This window comes from Xyrauchen texanus, chromosome 32, assembly GCF_025860055.1.
Source record: "Xyrauchen texanus isolate HMW12.3.18 chromosome 32, RBS_HiC_50CHRs, whole genome shotgun sequence".
Lineage (NCBI taxonomy): Eukaryota > Metazoa > Chordata > Actinopteri > Cypriniformes > Catostomidae > Xyrauchen > Xyrauchen texanus.
Window position 1 is genome coordinate 7,109,217 of NC_068307.1, and position 22,702 is coordinate 7,131,918.

Genomic DNA, 22,702 nt, shown 5'->3' on the forward strand with positions numbered 1-22,702 from the left:
TTGCCAGTAATGTGCACTAAAATTGAGATATTAAAGAGGTCTCATTTGTGAATTTTCATTTTGATGGGAATAAATGGGGACTGTTGACAGTGCTAAGACAATAGAATTACAACACTGTGGGAAGTTGTAGCAATTTTCAAACAGTGTCTTTTTTATGCTTTGATTGCCTGGCCTGATGCTGGGACCAAATGGTCTGCCAGTGTCGGTTTTATTTTTTATGAAATGAATGTTTTTTGCCCAGAGCATTTGAAGAAAACCAATAACAGCTCAGAGAGTCTCTCTGCCGCCATATGTTGTCTGATTTAGATGACAGGGCAATTATTTCATCAGTGAAGTTTTTTTTGTGTGTGTGTGAGGTTGTTGCTGTGTATTGTACACCAATTAATATAAAAAAGAAATAGGGAGCGTGCATAACTGCGTGTACACAAGAGTGATTCCGATTTGTCTTTCATTTGTTTTCTCCAGCTGTGCAATCTCTGAACAATTTAAACGACCAGATCGCTCACTTCATGGTGAACAAACCCAACTCCATGAGCCATGAAGAGAACACCTTTTTGCCCAGTGAGAAGGATACTCTGAAACAATCCATGGCTCTGATGAGACACCTGCTCATGGATGCACAGGTAAACCACCCTATTCTACCTAACCCTAACCCTGTCTTTACTGTTACTCTTTATATCAGCAACAGCCATCATGTGCTATAATTGTAGACTGACACTTTCAAAGATTGCTGATTATAGACCTAATTCACAGTAGGGCCATTTTAGTTTTTTGACAGAAATTACAACAAGGCTTTGAGGGAAAGAGTATAGTCTCTTTAATTGGCTGTTTAAAGTGTTTTTGGATTGTTCCATAGGCAAAACAATGTAAAAACATATTTCCAAAAACATTCAGTAGTCAAAAAAAGCTGTTGAAAATCAGATGATCTTTATGCCATTGAAGAGATGGTAGGTCTATGCCTTAAGGCGGTCGCATATCGCACGAGAAGTGCCACACTGTGTTGCGGGTAGGACACAGCACAGGTATCAAACACACAAAAGTTACCAAAGTTTTTCCCTTCTCCATGAATGAACAAAGTGACGTTGAGGAGTTTGCAGGTTAGTGTATGAAACTGGTGTAACTAGGCAAACGGAACGTGTAGAAATGGCTGTTAATTATGCAATTTCTTTATCTATAGCATAGAATAGGTCTTTCATTCAAGCTGTTAAACCACAAAAGACATACTTGTAACTGTAAACATATTGTGTAGGCTATTTGAGATAAAAAAAAACATATACACAATTTATCATCCAGTGAAGGCTAGAGTAAATAATCTATGTGCTTTGATAATGATTTGGGTCGAATTTAATGGAATGGATGCGAGTTGTGCTCCATGGCACAGCAGAAATTAAAGCAGCCTTCAGAGTCGTTGCTTGGCAGTGATAGTACATTTATAAAAAATATATAGTTTAAAATTTGAGAACACGCCGTGGCGTCTACCAGACACGTTCAGTGTGCAACCCCCTTTTCAGCCTTGTTGTCATTCCCATAAAAAATCTAAGATACCGCTACAGTGAATGAGGTCTATACGAACTGGTATCTAACATTGCCATGTTTTCATTAAGTGTATCTACATTTATATCTTTCATTTGTCTTTTTAATAGTGAAAACAACCATTTTACGGCAAAAACGTGCACTGAATCAAGATTGCTCAGCTACACTACAAAAGATCTTTTTTTTTTTCCTATACATAATTTAAAAATAGATTCACCCAATAAGAAAAACTGCAAAAGTTCTGCCTGTGCCACAAGACAAAGTATTAACACTTATATTCAGGATACTCTGAAAACAAGCCTTAATATTTTAAGTAATAATAGTTTTGCTCATCAGATAAATGAAACTTGTTTAAAAGATTATATATATATATATATATATATATATATATATATATATATATATATATATATATATATATATATATATATATATACAGTATATATATATATATATATATATATATATATATATATATATATATATATATATATATATATATATAAAAGACAAAAGATTCTCATTAGAAATATACATTTTTGCAGAGTTTTCTGACTCATTTTGTGAGTACACAGTGTAAGAAGGATTTTTTTACTATTTCAAAGCCAAAGTTGCATTTTAATTAGATACATTTCAGATAGCAGGGCTGCTGCCTTCTATCTAAAGGTGGCATAAAATTATTGTATCCTATGCCCTGTATACCCTGAAATATAAGCCTATTTCATGCTTTTAGGAACCCTACAAAAATGGGGCACTGGTAAAACAACTACTATAATATAATGGAATATAATATTTTTTACCGTATGTTACTTCAATGGTGTAATTACGGCATTTACCTATTATTATTTACCTGTATATATACAGATTTCCATTGAAATACATCCATAATCCTTTTAAAAGGGTTATGACATGCCTATTTTTTATATATATATATATATAAATAGGTTACTTAATGTTCACTTATAAGATTAGTAAAGTTTTTTGCAAGCAAAAGAGTCATATATTTGTCCACCATATCATTTTTCCACCCTCATTCTGAACCTCTGTCAGAAACGCTCAGTTTTGGTGCTGCTTCTCCTTTAAGACTTGACAGTACACGCCCACTGTTTTGATTGGCTCTTTGCTCTTGACTGACCTGATCTCTCTTTGCCATCTCACTGTGCACCGCTACTGGGCGGGCTACAGAAGTGATTAAAGATACAAATTAGTTGTTGATGTGTTGTTGTGGAGGCAGTCAAATGCACATTTCTACCACAGTGTGACATCACAATGTGGAGGAAGTAGAGAACGAATCATTTTGGCAGCTGGGTTTCAACAAATGCTCTTTTTGCAGTGAGGAGGAATTTTTGATTTCTGAAATGTACAGTTTGTTTTATATAGTCACGACCCCTTTAAGGTGATACATTTTATTGCTTGTATTGCATAACCAAACATTTATATGCTTGTTTGAGTGCGATCAAATTGTTCACGATGAGCTGACACGTGAGCTGAAAGTGTTTAAGGTAGGGAAAAAGGTTCATTAGAGCATTAAACTTAAAAAACCTCACCTGTTTTAGGCAACATTGAACTCACTTTTAGCGCCACACAGTGGACATTTCATCTCGGAACTGCTGCGATATGTGTAATGAACCACATAATATCATTATGCAAAAATGTAGCATTTTTTTACATGAGATCAGGCTCTTATTGCATGTTTAATCTATTGTAATATATGTATGTAATCTATTTAAGTGCTTCTCTGTATTCAGTACTTGTAGAGATGGAGATGTTTTGGCAATGCTTTGGGGGTCAGGCAGAGCTTCATGCATACAAGGTCAAGGGGAGGAGATGTCGAGGAAGGCTTGAGCGTTTTTAAATGTCGCAATTTGAATAACTGAATGTCACTTTGTTCAAAGAGGCATATAAATAATTTACTGTGCCCCTTTTCACCGGTGGTTCAAATGCACTGCTCACAAATCATTAGCACTTTCTGCTGATTTGACAGCAGATACCACATTTAACAGGCATTGCTCTTCCTGGCCTGAAAAAACACTGAAAAGAATTATCAAAGGAAGCACTAGTGGTGTTTAGTCTGGAATAAAACAATAAATGTTCCCCAAGAAAGTAGATAAAAAGTATCCACTACCTCCTGATTTCTCTATGGTGGTTGTTGTTGTTGAGGGAAACTAGACTCTCTTTGCTGATCACATTTAATTGTTTCCTCCCTCCATCCCCAGGATGTATGTTAAGGAAACATTGTGCACAGTGTCTGTCATTGGCTTTGTAAAAACTTCTTTCCTGAACATTGCAATCCTAGAATAGAAACACCAATGTGGTTACCCTGCTGTTCAATCCAGCTTTAAGGGATAGTTCTGTCAAAAAATGTTCTTTTGTCATTCATTCAGCCTCACATCGTTCCAAACCCACATGAATATGAAATAATGTTTTTTTTTTAACGCTTTACAATAAGGTTCCATTTGTTAACAGCATTAGTTAACATGAACTAACATTATACAATACCTTTACAGCATTTATTAATCTTGGTTAATTTTAACTTATAGTAATACTTTTTTTAAAATCTAAATTTGTAAAAGTAACATTAGTTAATGCACTATGAACTAACACAAACTAACATTGGACAAATGTATTTTTATTATTAACAAATATGAATAAATGCTGTAAAAAATATATAGTTCATTGTTAGTTCATGATACCTAATGCATCAACCAATGCTCTATTTTTCTATATAATGAAAGTGAATGGTGACTGAGGCTGTCAGACCCTAACATTCAGCCTAACATCTCCTTTTGTGTTCCTCTCTCACTCCTCTTTGTTAAATGATGAATGTTCATAGTGATGTATTTGGGTAATCAATTAGACATGCAGATTCACTTGATTTATAACGTGACTCATCCCCATTTTCAAGAATAAATTCTCGCTGTGTCATTGATTAAGAGGCAAGTAATTCAGCAAAATGCAATCGCCTTCCATTGAGGGGTTCTATGTGCATACTGTACAGAGAGATTGTTAGCCCCAAATCGCTTTATCTTTCAGAACTGAATTGTCAAGACTTTATGATGAATGAGTATGAATTTATGAATCAATATGTTCAACCTCAACAATGCGCATGGAAGGTATGTAAGTTTACAGAGAATTCAAGTTTATGTTACTGCCATCGCTTATGCAATATTGGCTCCCACTGACAAAGATGGAATTGAGGGTTTATGCTTCTTTTCTTATGGATTTGATCACTGCAGATTGAATCAATGATTAATAGAGCTGAAATGTGCGATCACAGTGCATTGCAATAGTTCTAATTAAGCTACAGCTTCCAGTTTGGTAAAGAAAATGCATTTCAGACATTATTGAGAAAAGTAATTCAAAGCACTGGTTTCCTCATTTTATTTGTGTCACCTAACCGTTTGATTATTAGCTGTGATTTCATTGCTTAGAATGCATATGCTAATTGTGATGCTATATTACCGTATTTCCTGTCTATAGAACACAAAAGGGGGAATTCACTAACCATTTACGCTACTTTTGTGTGTGTTATTTCAGTGCTAAAGTCTGAGTTGTATTCACACCACCTGTATTCCAACTTATCCAAGCACTACAAATACTGAAATAACACTGCACTGTTAGTTTTTCAATTTAGTCATTGTCATTCTTTTCAGTGCAATCATGCCTTCTTTCTATGTAAATAAGGCTCATAGATTGTGCAATATGCGCTAATTATAGATTGTGCTATCTGCCATAATGTCATTTTTTTTATCACCCATGGAAAAAAATTTTTACATAGAGATTTTTATGTTTTATGTTTCAAGTGTTCATAGAAGCAGAAATTTATCAAATTTTGATCAAATGATGGAAAAGACATTTATGTTTAGTCATTTAGACACTTTTATCCAAAGCGACTTACAAATGAGGAACATAGCAAGCAATTAAAATGTTATAATAACATTATAATAACGCCATTATAACATTATAACAATAAGAACAGCATAGCAAGCACAAATAACATTATAACAGCACAAATGTACAGTGCAATTAAACAACTGAACAAAACCGGTAATTGTGTAAATTGTGTTCAGCACAAAATTTGGGCATGTTTGCACTGTTACCTGATTTGCATAATGGATAGAGCTTTTAGGTTGTAGTCCTAACACCCAAAAGAAAATGAGCATTTTCTAGCCATGGGCTCCATCATTATTTCCTAGAGTAAAGGGTTTTGTAAAGGCAGTTTTAGATTTATGAGGAAAATAAGGTCTATGGTAAAAATTACTTGGAGACTTCTCACAAATTTTGCTCTACAAAATAAATTACTCATTCAATCCTCAAATGTGAATTTTTAAGCCGCTGTGTTTTTAAAATAGTATTTTGCTGAAAGGTTGCTTAATAAGCATCAGTATTGGGTGTAATTGGATTACAGTGTAATTAGTTACTGTAATCTGATTACTTTTAGGCACAAAAAGTATTGTTAGACATTACGTTTTATATTATTGTAATCAGATTACAGTTACTGAATTTCAATGAAAGTAATTACTTCCAAGTACATGTCTTGCAAATATAATAAGCTCTATAACTATCACAAGAATGGGAGTGTACATGCCAGACGAAACAGATAACCATTGTTGTCCTTTGTTGTCCTGCAAGATGTTGCCAAAATAAACAAAAAAATAGTTGGCTTCAAAATTCTTGTTTGAGGTATGATTGTGTGATTCATGTTGCAAAAAATAAAATATTGAACATTTTATTAGAGACCTTATTTTACTTAGAGAAACCAGTGGAAATCAGGGAAATTAGACTTTCAGGTTGGCCTACAAATTGACGTCACACCTAAACAGCTCTATTAGATGCTAAAACAATGCAATAATCAACAGCACTATCAGTGGTTGCGATTCATTCTTAAGCATAATTTTTAAAATGGAAGAAGCCAAACATATTTTTCAATAACGAACTACAAGCAAACCATGCTTGTGTTTATACTACGCACAGCATAGTTTTAAAATGAGTTTGCTGAGGAAAATAGATAAATAACATCACATCCAAATCACCAATCATCAATGCTCTTCAACTAGCTGAGTTTTCCTTGGTCAAGAATTTCAGCTTAAATGAGAAATATCACCAAATGAAATTTTAAGCATAACAAAAAATGTCAGTGCATTTCATCATAATTTGGAGACAAAAATAAGCCTGTTTGCCCAGGAGGTATAAATTAGACTGTGGTGAATTCCTGCCATGGAGTAAGAGAAATCCCAGATAAATAATGCATCACAGAAATTTCCACCTGGTTGTTTTTTTGTAGTGCACTAGCAGTGCCTGTTAAAGCCTGAGGGAATGGTTTGGTGTCTATAGTATGTACACTGGGGGCCAAACGTTTGGAATAATGTACAGGTTTTGCTCTTATGGATAGAAATTGGTACTTTTTTCACCAAAGTGACATTCAACTGATCACAATGTTTAGTCAGGACATTAATAATATGACAAATTACTATTACAATCTGAAAAAAAACTACTTCAGAGTTTCTCATCAAAAAATCATCCATGTGCAGCAATGACAGCTTTGCAGATCTTTGGCATTCTAGCTGTCAGTTTGTCCAGATAATCGGGTGACATTTCAGATTTCACCCCACACTTCCTGTAGCACTTGACATAGATGTCTTGTCGGGCACTTCTCACGCACCTTACAGTCTAGCTGATCCCACAAAACTCAATGGGGTTAAGATCCATAACACTCTTTTCCAATTATCTGTTGTCCAATATCTGTGTTTCTTTGCCCACTTTAACCTTTTCTTTTTGTTTTTCTGTTTCAATAGTGTCTTTTCTTTGCAATTGTTCATCTGGCCTTCCACATCTCTTTATGTCTTTGTTAGAGCCAGTTGTCCTTTGTCTTTGAAGAATGTAGTGTACACCTTTGTATGAAATCTTTCAAGTATTGTATAGCCTTCATTCCTCAAAACAATGATTGACTGACGAGCTTTTAGAGAAAGCTGTTTGTTTTTTTGCCATTTTTGACATAATATGACGTTGATACATGCCAGTCTATTGCATACTTTGGCAACTCAAAAACAAACACAAAGACAATGTTAAGCTTCATTTAACGAACCAAATAACTTTTAGCTGTGTTTGATATAATGGCAAGTTATTTTCTAGTACCAAATTTGCAATTTAGCATGATTACTCAAGAATAAGGTGTTGGAGTGATGGCTGCTGGAAATGGGCCTGTATAGATTTGATCAAAAATGACTTTGTTCAAATAATGATGGTGCTGCTGTTTACATCAGTAATGTCCTGACTATACTTTGTGATCAGTTGAATGCTACTTTGGTGAATTAAAGTACCAATTTCCTTATGAAACAGCAAAATCTGTACATGTAAATTTTGCTCCCCCAGTGTACATACACACATAAACATGAGTAAAGGTTAATCGGCCGGCCAGCTCTAAAGACAATGACATCATCAACCCTGGCTGCGGTTTTTTTTCTTCCCTCGAGCAAGCTAGGAAAATATCTGTTGAGTTCTCCCCACATTTAGCTGTACCTGAAGCAAACATTAACTGCCAATGCTGCCCTTGAACACCATTACAGTTTAATTCAAGGTGATAATGGTCAAGCACTGCAGTGGAAGACTGTACAGACAGGCTCAAAATCGTGGCTCAAAGCCAGGTTCAATTCCAATATACCTGGAGAGATGCGAAACGGCAAAATGTGCCAAGGCCTCTGGTCAACAGCAGTGCATCACTCAAATTGAATCCAAAAATAAATTGCTTTCTCCCATCAGATGTTGGTTTTGCAAGGCGTCATGGTCCCTGAGCCACTCTCCAAGCACTTTTCAACTTTATAGAGCACATGTTAAGGCTAATTGTTCTCTGTACTGCGTAACTGCAGGAACTTTGAAATGCCTCAGTTTGGATCTACTCCAAAGTTGCAGACTGCTGTAAAGATCTGAAAAGTCTGGGAACATTTCTCAGTCAATTAAGGAAGTACGCAGGCAAAGTGCTTCAAGTGCTCCATGCTTTTGTTCATTAACTGCACTTATCAACACCGTTGACAGCCTCATAGGAGATGTGGAGTGTTATTTTTTACATAATTGCTTGCAATTAAATTATGCCTGATTTTTGATACCCCCACCAACCTGTGAAAAAGAAAATTAGAACATTTTTGTAACACACTAACCATTACCAATCTTGTCATGATTAACATAAAGCTTTTCTTTTTGCAGTTTCATTTTACAAGCAACGAGATCTATACCTTAATTGGATTTGTTAGTAATCTGCAGCCCAGTTTTCCAGTAATTTCCAGGAAACGCAGCCCTGTCTCTTTGTGTTTATTTGCTCATTTTTATCCATGCCATAATACTACATGCTGCTGTGGCCTTGCATCCACTGTGAAAGATCATCTGGAGAAGTTTAAGCATATTGAATATTGTTGGGCAGAGTGTGATGGTTAGAAAATTAATTTGGATAGAATTTCCAATGCTTCTCTTTGAACGTGCTCCAGGAATTGATTGCTTCATTTGTCATTTGCACAGATGAATAATGTATGTGTTGCTCGCTGGAGGGGGGATTAATCAAATGTATTTTGATAGGGTGTGTGTGTTTGTGTGTGTGTGTGTATGTATGTGAGTGTGTGTGTGTGTGTGTGTGTGTGTGTGTGTGTGTGTGTGTGTGATGCAAAAGAACCTGGCCTGCTTGCATACATGGCACCGTGGCTTCCAAAGGTGTTGGAGTCTGCTTATGTGATGGAAGAATGGAGACTTCAGGAATTGTCATGACCAATATGGAACTGTTATTTGGCTGTAATGCTGCTGTAACAGCTTATATGGTCCAACTGTTATGTTCATTAAACAGTCTGTTAGTAATCAGAGGATGTCATTATATTGAAACAATGAGGTTTGTTGTCTAAAGAGTTGAAGACCAATAAAATAAATAGTTAAACCATAAATGAGAATTCTGTTCATCTACTCATCTCATTTCAAACCTGTATGACTTTTTTAAATCTGAGGAACACAAAAGGTGAACATTTAATTATAGTGAATATCAATCTCTAAAATGAATAAAAATGCAAGAAAGCAACATAAAGTATCATAAAAGTAATCCATATGACTTGTGCTCTGCATTCCTAGACAATAGACCAAAGTTTATTATATGTCAAAGAGTGGCCTTGATATTCTTTTTTATTTTGATCTCCTTTTGTGTTCAACGGAAGAAACAAAGTCATATGGGTTTGGAATGACAAGGTGAGTAAATTATGACAGGATTTTAATTTTTGAGTTAACTATTCCTTTAAGGTGGCTTAATTTATATTTATCCTGCACACGCTAGAACTTCATCTACAGATAGGTTTGATCTAGGTCAGGGATCTGGATAAGCCAATTGGGGCATAACAATCAAGATACATATATTGAAGAAAAAGGTAGAGAAGAAGCCATTTACTATATATACGCTGATATAGACCAAAATTCCCTGGATGTAAAACAGTACAGAACAGGCAATCCGATAACATAATGAAAGGCATGATTTCACCTTCCCCCCCCCATTACAAGCTTCAGCAAGATAAGAGATGATGGCAGTTAAAGGAATAGTTCACCCAAAAATGTAATTCTGTCATAATTCACCTGTTTGACTTTCTTATGCAGAACACCCCAAAACCTATCATATGGCTACAGAATATTTGGAAAACATTTACATTACATTTATGCATTTGGCAGACGCTTTTATCCAAAGCGACTTACAGTGCAATTATTACAGGGACAATCCCCCCGGAGCAACCTGGAGTTAAGTGCCTTGCTCAAGGACACAATGGTGGTGGCCGTGGGGTTCGAACCAACGACCTTCTGATTAACAGCCCTGTGCTTTAGCCACTACGCCACCACCACTCCGTAATATATAAATGAGCTGCAAGGACTACTTTTATGATCCTTTTGTGTCATTTTTTTTTAGCTTTAAGTTGAATCACTACCCACTGCCATTGTATTGAAAAGATGGACAGAGATATTTATGAAAAATTCTCCTTTTGTGTTCCACACGAGACAAAGTCAAACCGGTTTGTAATGATATGAGGGTGAGTAAATGATGACAGAATTTTAATTCTTGGGTGAATTATTCCTTTAAATTAGATTATACTTTTACTGCCTGGAAATGTGATTTTATAAATTGTGTTCTGTGAAGTGAGGGGCTAATTTATTCCATTATAATGCAGACTGTTGGCAGAATCATTTGTTTACTTCATTATTGACTAATCAAAGTTTAGCGGAGTGAATGCAAGCTATGGTGTTGTGATTAAATGGTTTTCAAGGCTGCCGTATTGATCAATGTGGTTTGCATTGCACCAACCGGACTGTTTGGCTTCAGCATGTATAAGACATACAGTATATCTTCACTGTTTAATTGAACCAGTGAGGCATACCATTGTGAGAATTGAGAAAATGACTCGGGCAGTATTTAGTAGTTATATTATCTTACCATGGATGTCTCCACACCCAAGGAATTAGGCTGAATGTTGCTTTCCAATGGCATGATTGATATGTTTTTCAAATACAAAGCACCCTTTACAACATATGAGATATTTTACAATAGGAGGTTTCTTGCCTTAAATCTGAAGGGTGTCATTTTTGCGCCACCAAAATTGCAAAAATAAACATTTTCAAACAAATATAGTCCTGCTTCAAACTCATGCCATTGGTTGAGTCAATGTTATTGTGTCAGGCTGGATGGGTCGCTCAAACAGTCACAGTAATTACATTTTTTTAAGGAAGTTAACCAATGAATGGTTTAATTATTGTTGTCTCTGCAAATTAAGCTGGGATAGGAGACTTATTGTAACATCGAAAAAAAAAAGTACACACTTCAGCTTTAAAAGAAATAAGTATTTACTTTTCTTTCACAATGAAAAATGTAAATTAAAGAACTGGCTTCAGTCAGGAATATATCTGCAGGGAATCCAACAATGACTCAACATTTATGTTCAAAAAGTCAATAGGTATCACTAGAACACTAGAGGTTTAGTGTGGAATCGAGATACTGTAAAGACACTCTTAAGCTCTTTTTGCATCTTAACTCCTTCAGACCTCATTGGATTTTGAGAGCTCTCATGTGGATTCTTAAGAATGTTCTGAATAAAAGGTTCATTAGAAAAGACAAATGCATCTAACAGTTGAAAATTCAGCTTGTTTAAAAAACCCAAGACTATTTAAAACTACTTCTATTTGCACTCTAATTTTAATTAATGCATTGGAGATTTATGCAAGGCAGCAAAGGAGCTAAGGACTGCAGGAACAACAACAGTGACAAATTTATTGGGCCATATGTACTTAGCTGCAAACAGTATTGTGAAATATCATCATGAAATCATGAATACATGTCAGACTCAACAGAAACTATACCAAATATGACATTACTATTCTTTATCCTAAAACAAACAATTTTGTTAGCCTGTATTATTTCCTTTTTTCCATCAAACACAATATATTAGGTAGGATTTCTGAGCTGATCTTTTCCATACAACAAAAGTGGATGGCGATTCATTCCATCTAGCTCTAAAAGGACAAAAATGCATAATAAAAGTAGTCTATATTCCCAAGTCCTCAAATGTCATTCTCACTCATTCGTGCCAGGTTTGGATGTCTTTGATGCCATTCGGCATGTGTTATGTGACCGATATTAGTGCTGCAAGTTTGAAAAACATGACCGCAAATGAGATTTGGGAGGACCCTCTCATTTGTGGTCATGTTTTTCAAACTTGCAGCACTAATATGTAATATCAACACATTAGGTTTATTATTATTATTAGAACCAGGGAAGTAGCTATTTTGACTCACCAGGGAAATTGTATTCTATCGCTACTAATGAAAAATATAATGTTAAAATGTTAAATGTTATTTTGCCTCCAATATCATGTAATAATACAGACATCTTACCTTAATGAGTCACCACAATATAGCCATTTAAAACAGGAGGAACAATGACAAAAGGCTTGAGACATACATTCCAGACAAGTAATATGGTAGTGAAATTATTTCTTCGCTTTGATATAAGATGGAGCTGCTTTTTTGCGGTGAGATTTAATCTTCTAGAATGTTAGATGTTCATGGCCATTAGCGGTGAACAGACTGGCTGCCAGAGGCCCTTAGCCATTTTACAGCTGTTTGAAGTATAAAGAGGCTGTGATATGAGAATGAACTAGAGATCTGGAGATCAATCTGTATATGGAATTGGCTGGTAGACTTTCATCTTGCGTCTGTCTGTTCCAGCTGAAAGACTTTTGCATGCTGACTTCCCTGTATTGCTAATTCCGTCAGTTGGGGTGATGTAAAAAAGCTGAGAATAATCAGTGATCACTTACTCTGATTTTCAGAAAGAGAGAATTTTTGTTCACAGACTAACAATTCTTCAAACTTTTAGAAGTGTAAGTTAATAAATAATACATTTTTGTGTGCTGCCTTTATCAACTAAATCACATAAATTGCTTTTAAGAGGGCTAAAGCCTAAAATATAAGCCTGAGATTTCATTTCATAAAGAGTTACAATTCATAGTAGTTTCAATTAAAATCTAACAAACAATATGTGGCAGGGCGGAGGGCGGGGCCGGGTCGCGATTATACACACCTGGTCCCTTATCAGGCTAATCAAGCCTCCGAGAGGGATAAAGGCCGACTGCGGAGGATTGTGCGGGAGAGAGAGATAGTTTACGGACATGTCCGTCATGTGTGTTTGTGTCTTCTGTTTAAGTTTTATATTAAACTATTATTTATATTGAAAAGCCGGTTCTAGCCTCCTCCTTTCCATTGACTTCTTTACACAATAGGTTAAAAATGACACGTTTCTTGCAAAAGTTAATGTACCCGTAAGTCAATCCAATGTATACAAATTACTGACAAGCAGCATCTCCTATCAGACATTTTAGAAACGATTCCTGCGTGAACATATTTCCCTCTAGTGCTTCTGAAAATATGTTGCTCAAGTAGTCTTTAGAGACACAGGTTCTGGTCCAATGGGAACCATGAAGTACAGTAATTTTGTTCTCATAAAAACATTTATGGTTCGTTCTAGGATTACATTTTTACTCCATTGACGGTTAGGTTTAAGGTTGGAGTTTGGGTTATGGTGTATGGTTAATTTGCTGTTGAGTATACAACTTACTTTTGGCATCACTCTATGGGCATCTCACCCAAAAACTGGAGCTCACACATGCCCATATGTTCAACAACACTTCGAGCGTCAGCCACTGGGGGCAATTGTTTGAATTTCGGTAAGCACTCTCCGATTTCAGCAGCAAAAATTTCTACCTACTGCTGTCGAATTTACAGTAATTTCAGTCTGGAGTATAAGTAATCCATTTCTATGTTGATTTCACTGTTACACTGTGGTGCTATCAAAACATTGGAATGTTTCTTTTAGCAGCTCAACAACAGCACAGCAACATTGGCTCGACTAATGGCATTAGTTTAGGGTGGGACTATTGGGTTTGTTCTCATTTGCAGTGGAGTGGAGCGTCGCGCACACAGATATTTACATAACATGATATAAATGGTATATCTCTACCAGTAGACATATTCTACCATCGCCACAATATATATCACCATACTGTTCAGCCCTACCTATTTACAATTCTGATTATTGTTGTCTCTTTTATTAAAGCTAAAGAATGTAAGTTCAACAACTATAAGTAACCCATTCATATGTTAATTTTCTTGAAAACTGTAAAAACTGTGTCTCTGTGACGAAAATTCCTGAGTTTGTTCTGAGCGACCCTCTTAGACACGATCCAACAATGTTACTCAACCAATGGTGTGAGCTGGGGGCGGGACTATCAGTTTGACTGATCAAGGGCAGATGAGATGCATATTCAGAAAGCAGTTTTGAAAAAATTTGTTTATTTGTGCAATTCCATTCGGTGGGGCTGGTGTCACAGAAATGACATACTTCAGCTTTAAGAATATAATTATACTAATGTTATACAAATTCAGAAACATCCATAGGGGTTGCATTGAATGGATTTATTAAGCTCTGGACCTATTTTGTATTCAAAACATCCTCTCTCTCTCTTTGTTATAATTGCTTCTAGTGTGCTATAGATAACAAGCTTCAGCTTTAGCAATTTCCGGCTATTTGAAAATGCTTTTCATCTGTTTATTCCTCCACAAAGTTTCCTGTGGTGTTGTACCAATGAAAATTTTAAACTTGTGAATAATTTATGGCAGGTATTTTCTCCTGCTCAGCTGGCGCATTCTGTCCAGAAATGGTACAAAACAATAGAAGTAACTTTTTGTTCTATTCGGCCCTTGCAAGTTTCTTGATTCTATGATTTTGTCTAATCATAATCTCCACTTGAGGGTCTTTGGTAGGGACTGGTCACGAAGGCCAATTAATCCACAAATGAGGTCCACTGGTTTATTTAGGTTTATTTTGCTGTTAAAACCTGAGACCCTGTTTTCTGTTTCAATACATTGGACTTTATCTAGCTGTTTTTGAATACAATAACACATCTTATGTAAAAGGGTCCTAAGAAACACGTCTGATTGGGGTCAGGTGAATCTGAAACAAGCCTAATTATAGGCCAGTTATAGCACAAGTTGACTAGTTGTTCAGGCAATCCAACTTTATCTCATGAAAAGTCGTAATAAAAGTCAGATTTACATTTACATTTATGCATGTGGCATTTATATAATGTTTCTCATTATATAAATAAATATATAATGAGAAACCATTGAAGAAATTTGTTGTTCTTAAAATAAAGTGTTGGATCGGAGCCTAGCTAAAATGTTATGTATTTTATCAATTAAAAATTCTGTTTATTGATTGGTTGGTCTTTATGGGAATAAAAGTCATACCTTTTAGAGCAGTCGTATGATATCTTCTGATTTCACCATCTCTTACAAATAATTACAGGTTTTTATTTGTAAGATAATAACCTATGTTGGGCAATCAACCAACTAGTCCATTAGAAAAAATATGTAGGTTTGCACACCTAATCTCCCTTACTCCTCGTCCTGAATTTCTTTGCCAGTTCCATTTTAAATGAACAGTTTTGTATTTCTAGGTCAAGAAGGACATTGTCAAAATCCCTTGTCAAAGTAGCTGTTTTCATTCATAACTCTCTGTTGAATTCAAATGCTGCATGTTTTATTTTTTGGCACCTGAGGAGAAGCAGTGACGGAATTATTCTTCCAGTCACAATCACAGCGGCATATGCACAGCAAACTTTTGATCTGAGAGTTATTTTGTTCACGTATATAAAAATGTGTTTGACATTTTTTTCAATGCTATCAGATGCTTGCAGAATTTTTCAAATGGCACTTGGCTGTGTCTGATTGCAGTGAATGTTTGTACATACAGTATATTTTTTATGTGAAAGTTGATTTTTGAGATAAGCAGTACCTTGTTATTGACATGCTGATGTCTGCTGCGTCTGTAAATGCACAAGATGTGCCAACATGGAGGATAGATAGACATCTTGTTATATCAGATATAGTTAAGCCTCTAGCTTTGAGGTTCAGCGCTGGCATCATTGGTGCTGACAATCTCAACAGGATAACGATCGACTCTTTCACCAAGGGATAAGTATTTTATCTGCAGTATGTCCATTCTCTTTAAGCCTTCCTCTACAAAAAAGCAGAGTGGTGGTACCATGGTACAGTTTGGTTTATACACTATGGTCCAAAGGTCAGAGACCACTACTGAGATGCTTCTATTGGCAAATTTTCTAATTTAATACAAATGTTTTCATTCAAAATTATATTATGTTCATTACAATTTGAGTGAAATGTTTAATTAAAATGTTCACATGAATTTCAAGTCAAGTCAAGTGAGTTTTTATTGTCGTTTCAACCATATACAGTTAGTACAGTACACAGCAAAACGAGACAACGTTCCTTCAGGACCATGGTGCTACATAAAAACAACAAAGGACCAACAAAGGACCACATGAGACTACACAACGAAATAAAATACCTATATAAAAAACCTATATATACCTATATAAAGTGCACGTGCAAACATGTGCAAGAAGTACGGGACAGTACAACAAATTTCTGACAATGAACAGGACAATAGACACAGTGCAGCGCCGACCAGTACACAGTAGTGCAAAAAGATGACAGTTTCTAAAAATGTAAACATAACATACTATGAGATATTGTTCTATGCACATAGCAGTTATTGAGGTAGCAGACAGTTATAAAGTGACAGTTATTAAAGTGCAACTCAGGACACGTGTGTGTCAAACCAGTCTCTGAGTATTGAGGAGTCTGATGGCTTGGGGGAAGAAGCTGTTACACAGTCTGGCCGTGAGGGCCCGAATGCTTCGGTACCTCTTGCCAGACGGCAGGAGGATAAAGAATTTGTGTGAGGGGTGTGTGGGGTCGTCCACAATGCTGGTTGCTTTTCGGATACAGTGTTTTTTGTAAATGTCTTTGATGGAGGGAAGATAGACCCCAATGATCTTCTCAGCTGTATTAGCTGAGATTTAGCTGAATTTAATAATTTCTTAGTATTTGTTATGTCCCACTTTTACTTCAGTGACAGCATGCACTCAATCTGGCATGGACTTTCCTAAGTTTGGGGAAAACCCAATGATCATGTTATCTCAGCATGACTTGAGAATGTTTCAAAGAGCATCTTGTTTGCTTTAATGGAAGCAAGGAAATCTGACTTTTTGTACAAAGGAGTGAACATGGTCAATGCCACAAATATGCTTATTTGATTAGTGATCTAGAATTAATAAATAATCTTTAATATTCCTGTGTAAACCTATAAACCGTAGTCCCTCATTGGCTTCCATAAGAGTGGAAAATGGTTCACCTGCTCTGACCTAGAAATAATGCAGAATCTTAAATACTATTAAATACTTAATAATTAAATAAATAAACACATTTAAAAAAAAAAAAAAAAAAAATGTAGACCAGTTTGAGAGTGGTTTGTGTTTCATTCCATTGCACTTCGTATAGATGTTATATTTCTTATTTTGACAAAATAGTTCCTTTTTGTCATTTTTAAAAATCATAAACCTTTTCCAAGATTTCATTTCATTTTTGGTCTTCAGTGTGGTCTCAAACTAATTGACCCTGCTGTCTACTATGGTACTGAATGAACGTGGTACTCTAAAGCACTTAAAGGGCTAGTTCACCCAAAACGAATAATTCTCTAATCATCTACTAACCCTCATGCCATCCCAGATATGTTTGACTTTCTTTCTTCTGCAGAACACAAACAAATAGTTTAGGACAGGGGTGTCAAACATACGACCAAAAGGAGTCATCTCCAGCCTGCGGGATGATTTGCAGAAAAATTAATGTTTGAAAACATTCACGTTGATTTAGCCTGTAACTTGGGTAAGATGTATTCATAGTATTAATTTATTAGTAACAAGAACAGATCAACATTAAAATTTGTGGTGTTGCATGTAGCTATGTTATAGTTTACATGATCAACGGAATTTATTTGAATTACGTGGTACATTCAGCGCTTGCAGAGTCACACGTATCAGTGAACGCCCCACATGTCTGAGGGTGACACAAGTTCCATGGCCACACGTTCCCACAGTGAAGTTTCTCTTATGGAAATAATGACAACATGGACAGGTCCAAGGATAAATATTAGATGTAATAACTTTTGCATTGTTTCGGTCCCATTGAACTATTATTCATTTTAAGCAGCTGTCAGTTTCTTGGCGTTTCAGATGGTTTATTGAGGCTAAAGCTCCAGCCAAAGAGCGAGTGGTTCTCTCTTTTTCTTGTAGATATTATTGCTTGATTCCCTTCAACTAATTATGTGTGTAATTATGATGTAGCCTCTACGTGGTGATGGCGACATGGCCGAGCGCTGGTTTGTGAATGGAGAGCGAGGCCAGGAGGAATGAATGGGAAGGACTCGCACCTGTGTAAAATTTCTCTTACAGCTGTTCTGTGTTTCAGTGAGTGGCGTTGGGGAGATAAAGGGGAGACGAGAAGCCCAGAGAAAGAGAGAGAACTGAACCTGTGTGTGTGTGCTATAGCTGAAAAGCCCAAACTGAGTTTAATTGTTCAGAGTAAATAAAGTTTTCGTTAGTGTCTAAGCCGGCTCCCACTTCCTCCTTTCTACCCCTACAAAGGGCTGTGTTACACTCTGGTTAATGAAATTAATTCTGTGTTTTTCCTTTTGTTCAGAATTTAAAATTAGCACCCATCAACCTGCTAAATGTGGATATTTTATGCGCAGTGGTGGGTTATTTCTGTTGCGGGGGACTTATAAAAAGTCTTGGTCTCACGTTTGAAGAAACGCACTTGATTATATTTTGAAAAACAGACGAACGAATGAAGTCGTTGATGCATGTTTCTGAGTCACGATGTATTCAGAGGTGCTCTGCCGTCCATAAGTGCAGCGCTGCTCATGGAACACATGCATGCAGAATGCTCAATGTTTCTGCTGTTTCAGTCATCTGAAAATACAGTAGTTTGCAATTGCAAGAACAGTGTCATCCATGGGAATGCTGCAAATGATCTTAAACCATCTCAAGAGGTTTTAAACTAAGTTTAGTTTTCTTGATTTCCATGGATCAATTCGCATTTACACACATTGTGAATACAGCATTTCTTAATTCCATTTAAAACATTTGTGGATAAATATATAACCATACAAATCAAATGACATGCAGCGACATTAATGAATTGTCATATGTGTCATCATAATTCACTACAGCTGCAGAAGTGGTGTTTTGTATACCTTTATGAATATCCAAAGGAGCTGGTAAAAAATCTAAGTGGCTGGGTAAATTGGGCATTCACAGACACTGTGGCTGGTGGGCAAAAAATTGTATTCTTTACCCCAGTGTTAGCTATGAAAACAGCATCTTTCTATTTCCTGCTCCAATTTTCCTTTGTTCCACCGCTGATCTACCAGCGTCACTAAAGAAATTATATTTTTTACCCAAGTTATGAGACTGCAGTCTGAATTGAATGTGGTGACATAATAAAGCGTGCACCAAAACAGCTAAATTAGTTATTTGCTCAAAGTTAAAGATATATATATATATATATATATATATATATATATATATATATATATATATATACATACAGTACTGTACAAAAGTTTTAGGCAGTTAAGTTAAATTATTATATATTCAGCTTTAATGTGCCAATAGGAGATATACATTTTATTCTCCCAAACATTCCTTTTGCAAATATAATATATATATATATATATATATATATATATATATATATATATATATACACACACACACACAGTATATATTTATAAATATAAACTTTGGCACCCAAGCACTGTCACTTGGTCCAATCAGGCCGGCGACCCAAAATGAATTTGACACTCCTGATTTTAGGAGAATTTCTCAGCTTTGTAGGCCATACAATGCAAGTGAAGGGTGACTAAAACTTTCAAGTTCCGAATAAAGGCACATAAAGGCAGCATAAAAGTCATTCATAAGATTCCAGTTGTTTAATCAATGTCTTCTGGTGTGAGCCTTTTGGTTTTGGGTGACAACAGGCCAAAATGTAATTCCTATTTCACTATACATTTTGACATCAGCAGACTCCTTGGCGATTGTGATTTCAAGCTCTGTTACACTTCCTAGCGCCATCTAGCACTCTGCGCATGCATCAAGCAATAGGAAGTGTAATCGAGCATGAAATCAGTGCCAAGAGACTGCAATGGCAAGGTTTACAGGGAAAAAGATGTTATATTTTGGTTTGTTCTCACCTAAAACCGATTGGATCACTTTAGAAGACATAGATTAAACCAGTAATCCTTATGGATTATTTTATGCTGCCTTTATGTGCATTGTGTGGACCTACAGAGCTGAGATATTCTTCTAAAAATCTTTGTTTGTGTTCTGCAAAAGAAAGAAAGTCATACACATCTGGGATGGGATGAGGGAGAGTAAATGATGAGAGAATTTTCATTTTTGGGAAATGCCATGGTACTACGCCCATAAAACAGTGGTAATGTCATGGCACTGTTCGGTATTTCTTTGTTAGTGTTATAGCCAAACTAGCAGATGACTAACTAAACAATCATTCATGCAGTGCATGAAAAACTATCAGGGCATTTGATTTAATTGCCGTGGTGCTCTATGTCTGTGCAAAGTCTTCATGCCACTCTCAATGTTATAGTAAAGTACCAAAATCTTTTTATTGTCTCATCATTCCTACCTCATTACATAGAGGTCATCAGGGAGTGGCCTGTCGGCTTATCCAGTTAATGCATATAATCAAGACTTTGCTATTTCATAAATATTTAATAAGTAATACAAGATGTTCCATCTTTTTAGTGAGCATTTTAACTTTCTTATTGCTTGGGGGCAAATCCATTGTAAAAGTTTAGAATATAAATTGTCCTCCAAACTGCAGTCCCTCATTGGATTCCATACAAGTGGAGAATCATTCACCTGCTGTGAGGGCTGTGAGGAGGTGGGGCAAGGGAAGCTGTGCAGAATGTAATGGGCAATCGCAGCAGGTATGAAATCCCTTCAGGCTTGATTCTCTGCAAAGCGTTTTAGAGCTGATAGGATGAGCAGTATGTGCATGCTTGTACGCCTTGGTAATTTTATTTCCAGCCGCTGCATACTTGAGGATGTGTTATGACTGTTTCGGTTAGCCCTGCTGTTATTCTTCCTGCCCGTAGGGTGCTGAATGTTTCGCACACAATTTCTCCTTCAACCACACATTTCAGTCTGTGTGACATTCATCTCAGAGAATTTCATCCTCGTAAATAAGAGCTTATGAAATATCTATGGAGAGAAGTAACAAAAAACAAACAAGGAAAATGAAGGACAAGATATATTGTAATAGAAATCTCTTAAAGGGATAGTTCACCCAAAAATGATTGCCACCCTCATGCCGTGCATATGACTTTCTGTATGCACGAGAGGGTGGAGTCCACACATTCTGTCATGAGACATATTCACGGTAGCATGTTGGACACAATCTCATTGAGACATCCCGGATGAGCACATAAATACCCCATTGTAAGTAAACAAACAGATACAAACACAGATCTAAACCAAAACCAACGAAGCTTCTGGACAGCGTTCCTCCTACTTAGTTGTAAACAGCGGCGCTCTTCCGGGTGTGTCGCACGTGCGTCTGTTCTCACGTGAACATGCCAACGCGATTATGTCATACACGTACTGCTGTTGACCAGAAGTGATGATTTATAGTTAAAAAGTACTTATATTGACCTTTTATGCACCAACGTGATTTTTTTTTGCTTTAGAAGACATTAATTCAATCAGTGGAGTCGGATGGATTACGTTTATGCTGATTGTCTGTTCTTTTTTGGAGCTTCAAAGTTCTGATCACCTTCCACTTTTTTTTCTTCAAATGGGTTCAGCAGAAGAAAGTAAGTCTTACACACCTGGATGTCATAAGGGGGAGTAAATAATGAGAGAATTTCAATTTTTGGGTGAAATATGCCTTTATGGAAATTGATGTCACAAATTTGGAGGGTAAACATGCATAGTAGTACTCAGTTTGTACATTTTATGCATGTTTTTCCATTGACGGCCATTTAAAAATAGGCGTGTGTTCTGTTGTTTTTCTTTTTACAAGCATCATATAAATCCCAAAAATGTCATGACATTAAAACAGATTTTTCTATATCTATTTTCATGACATTAAGAACTCCTTGATGTGCCCCACAATACTGAGATTGTAGAGTTTGCTGTCAACTGTGGATATGAGACACTAACAAGAATGTGTTTTTCCCATTAAAATGTTTGCATAATTGCCTTTAGTTGCAGTTGAATGTGCACTTAGTGTTCTGAGAGCGGTTGGCTGATGCTGACACTCCAGTGACAGGATTATAAGTCTTTTGCATCTCTGAGAGTATACAGCATTTGTTTCGGCCTCTAAGTAATTTCACAGATTTTTTTTTTTTAACTCTTAAAAGCATTTACTTTTGTAAAGCTAGATTCAGAAGCAAAACAAATCCATTTAACAAGCTTACTTGCTGTGAGATGGAAAAACGGGTACAGTAATCTCCATGTACCGAATCAACATGTCAGACATAAGCATTTCCCCAATATATCCCTTGAGCCCAATATCTTTTTACCCTAATATTATTAAATGACACTTTCCCTGGTGTATGGATACATTTGGTTACAAAAAACATTGAGTTGTTTATCTGATGCAGATAGTCTGTGAAACAGAGCAGCTTATAGCTTCAAATTGTACGAGTGTTAATCAGATCAAC

General features: G+C 36.1%; 1 protein-coding gene across 2 annotated transcripts in view; it reads left to right on the forward strand.

The window, feature by feature from the left end:
- The window catches only part of LOC127626059 (kazrin-like), a 227,290-nt gene that overhangs the window by 57,180 nt on the left and 147,408 nt on the right, over positions 1–22,702 (forward strand). For both annotated transcript variants that reach the window (XM_052101594.1, XM_052101595.1), the window contains exon 2: positions 466–623. In XM_052101594.1, coding sequence (XP_051957554.1) covers positions 466–623 — 158 coding nt within the window. The remainder of the gene's footprint in view (positions 1–465; positions 624–22,702) is intronic.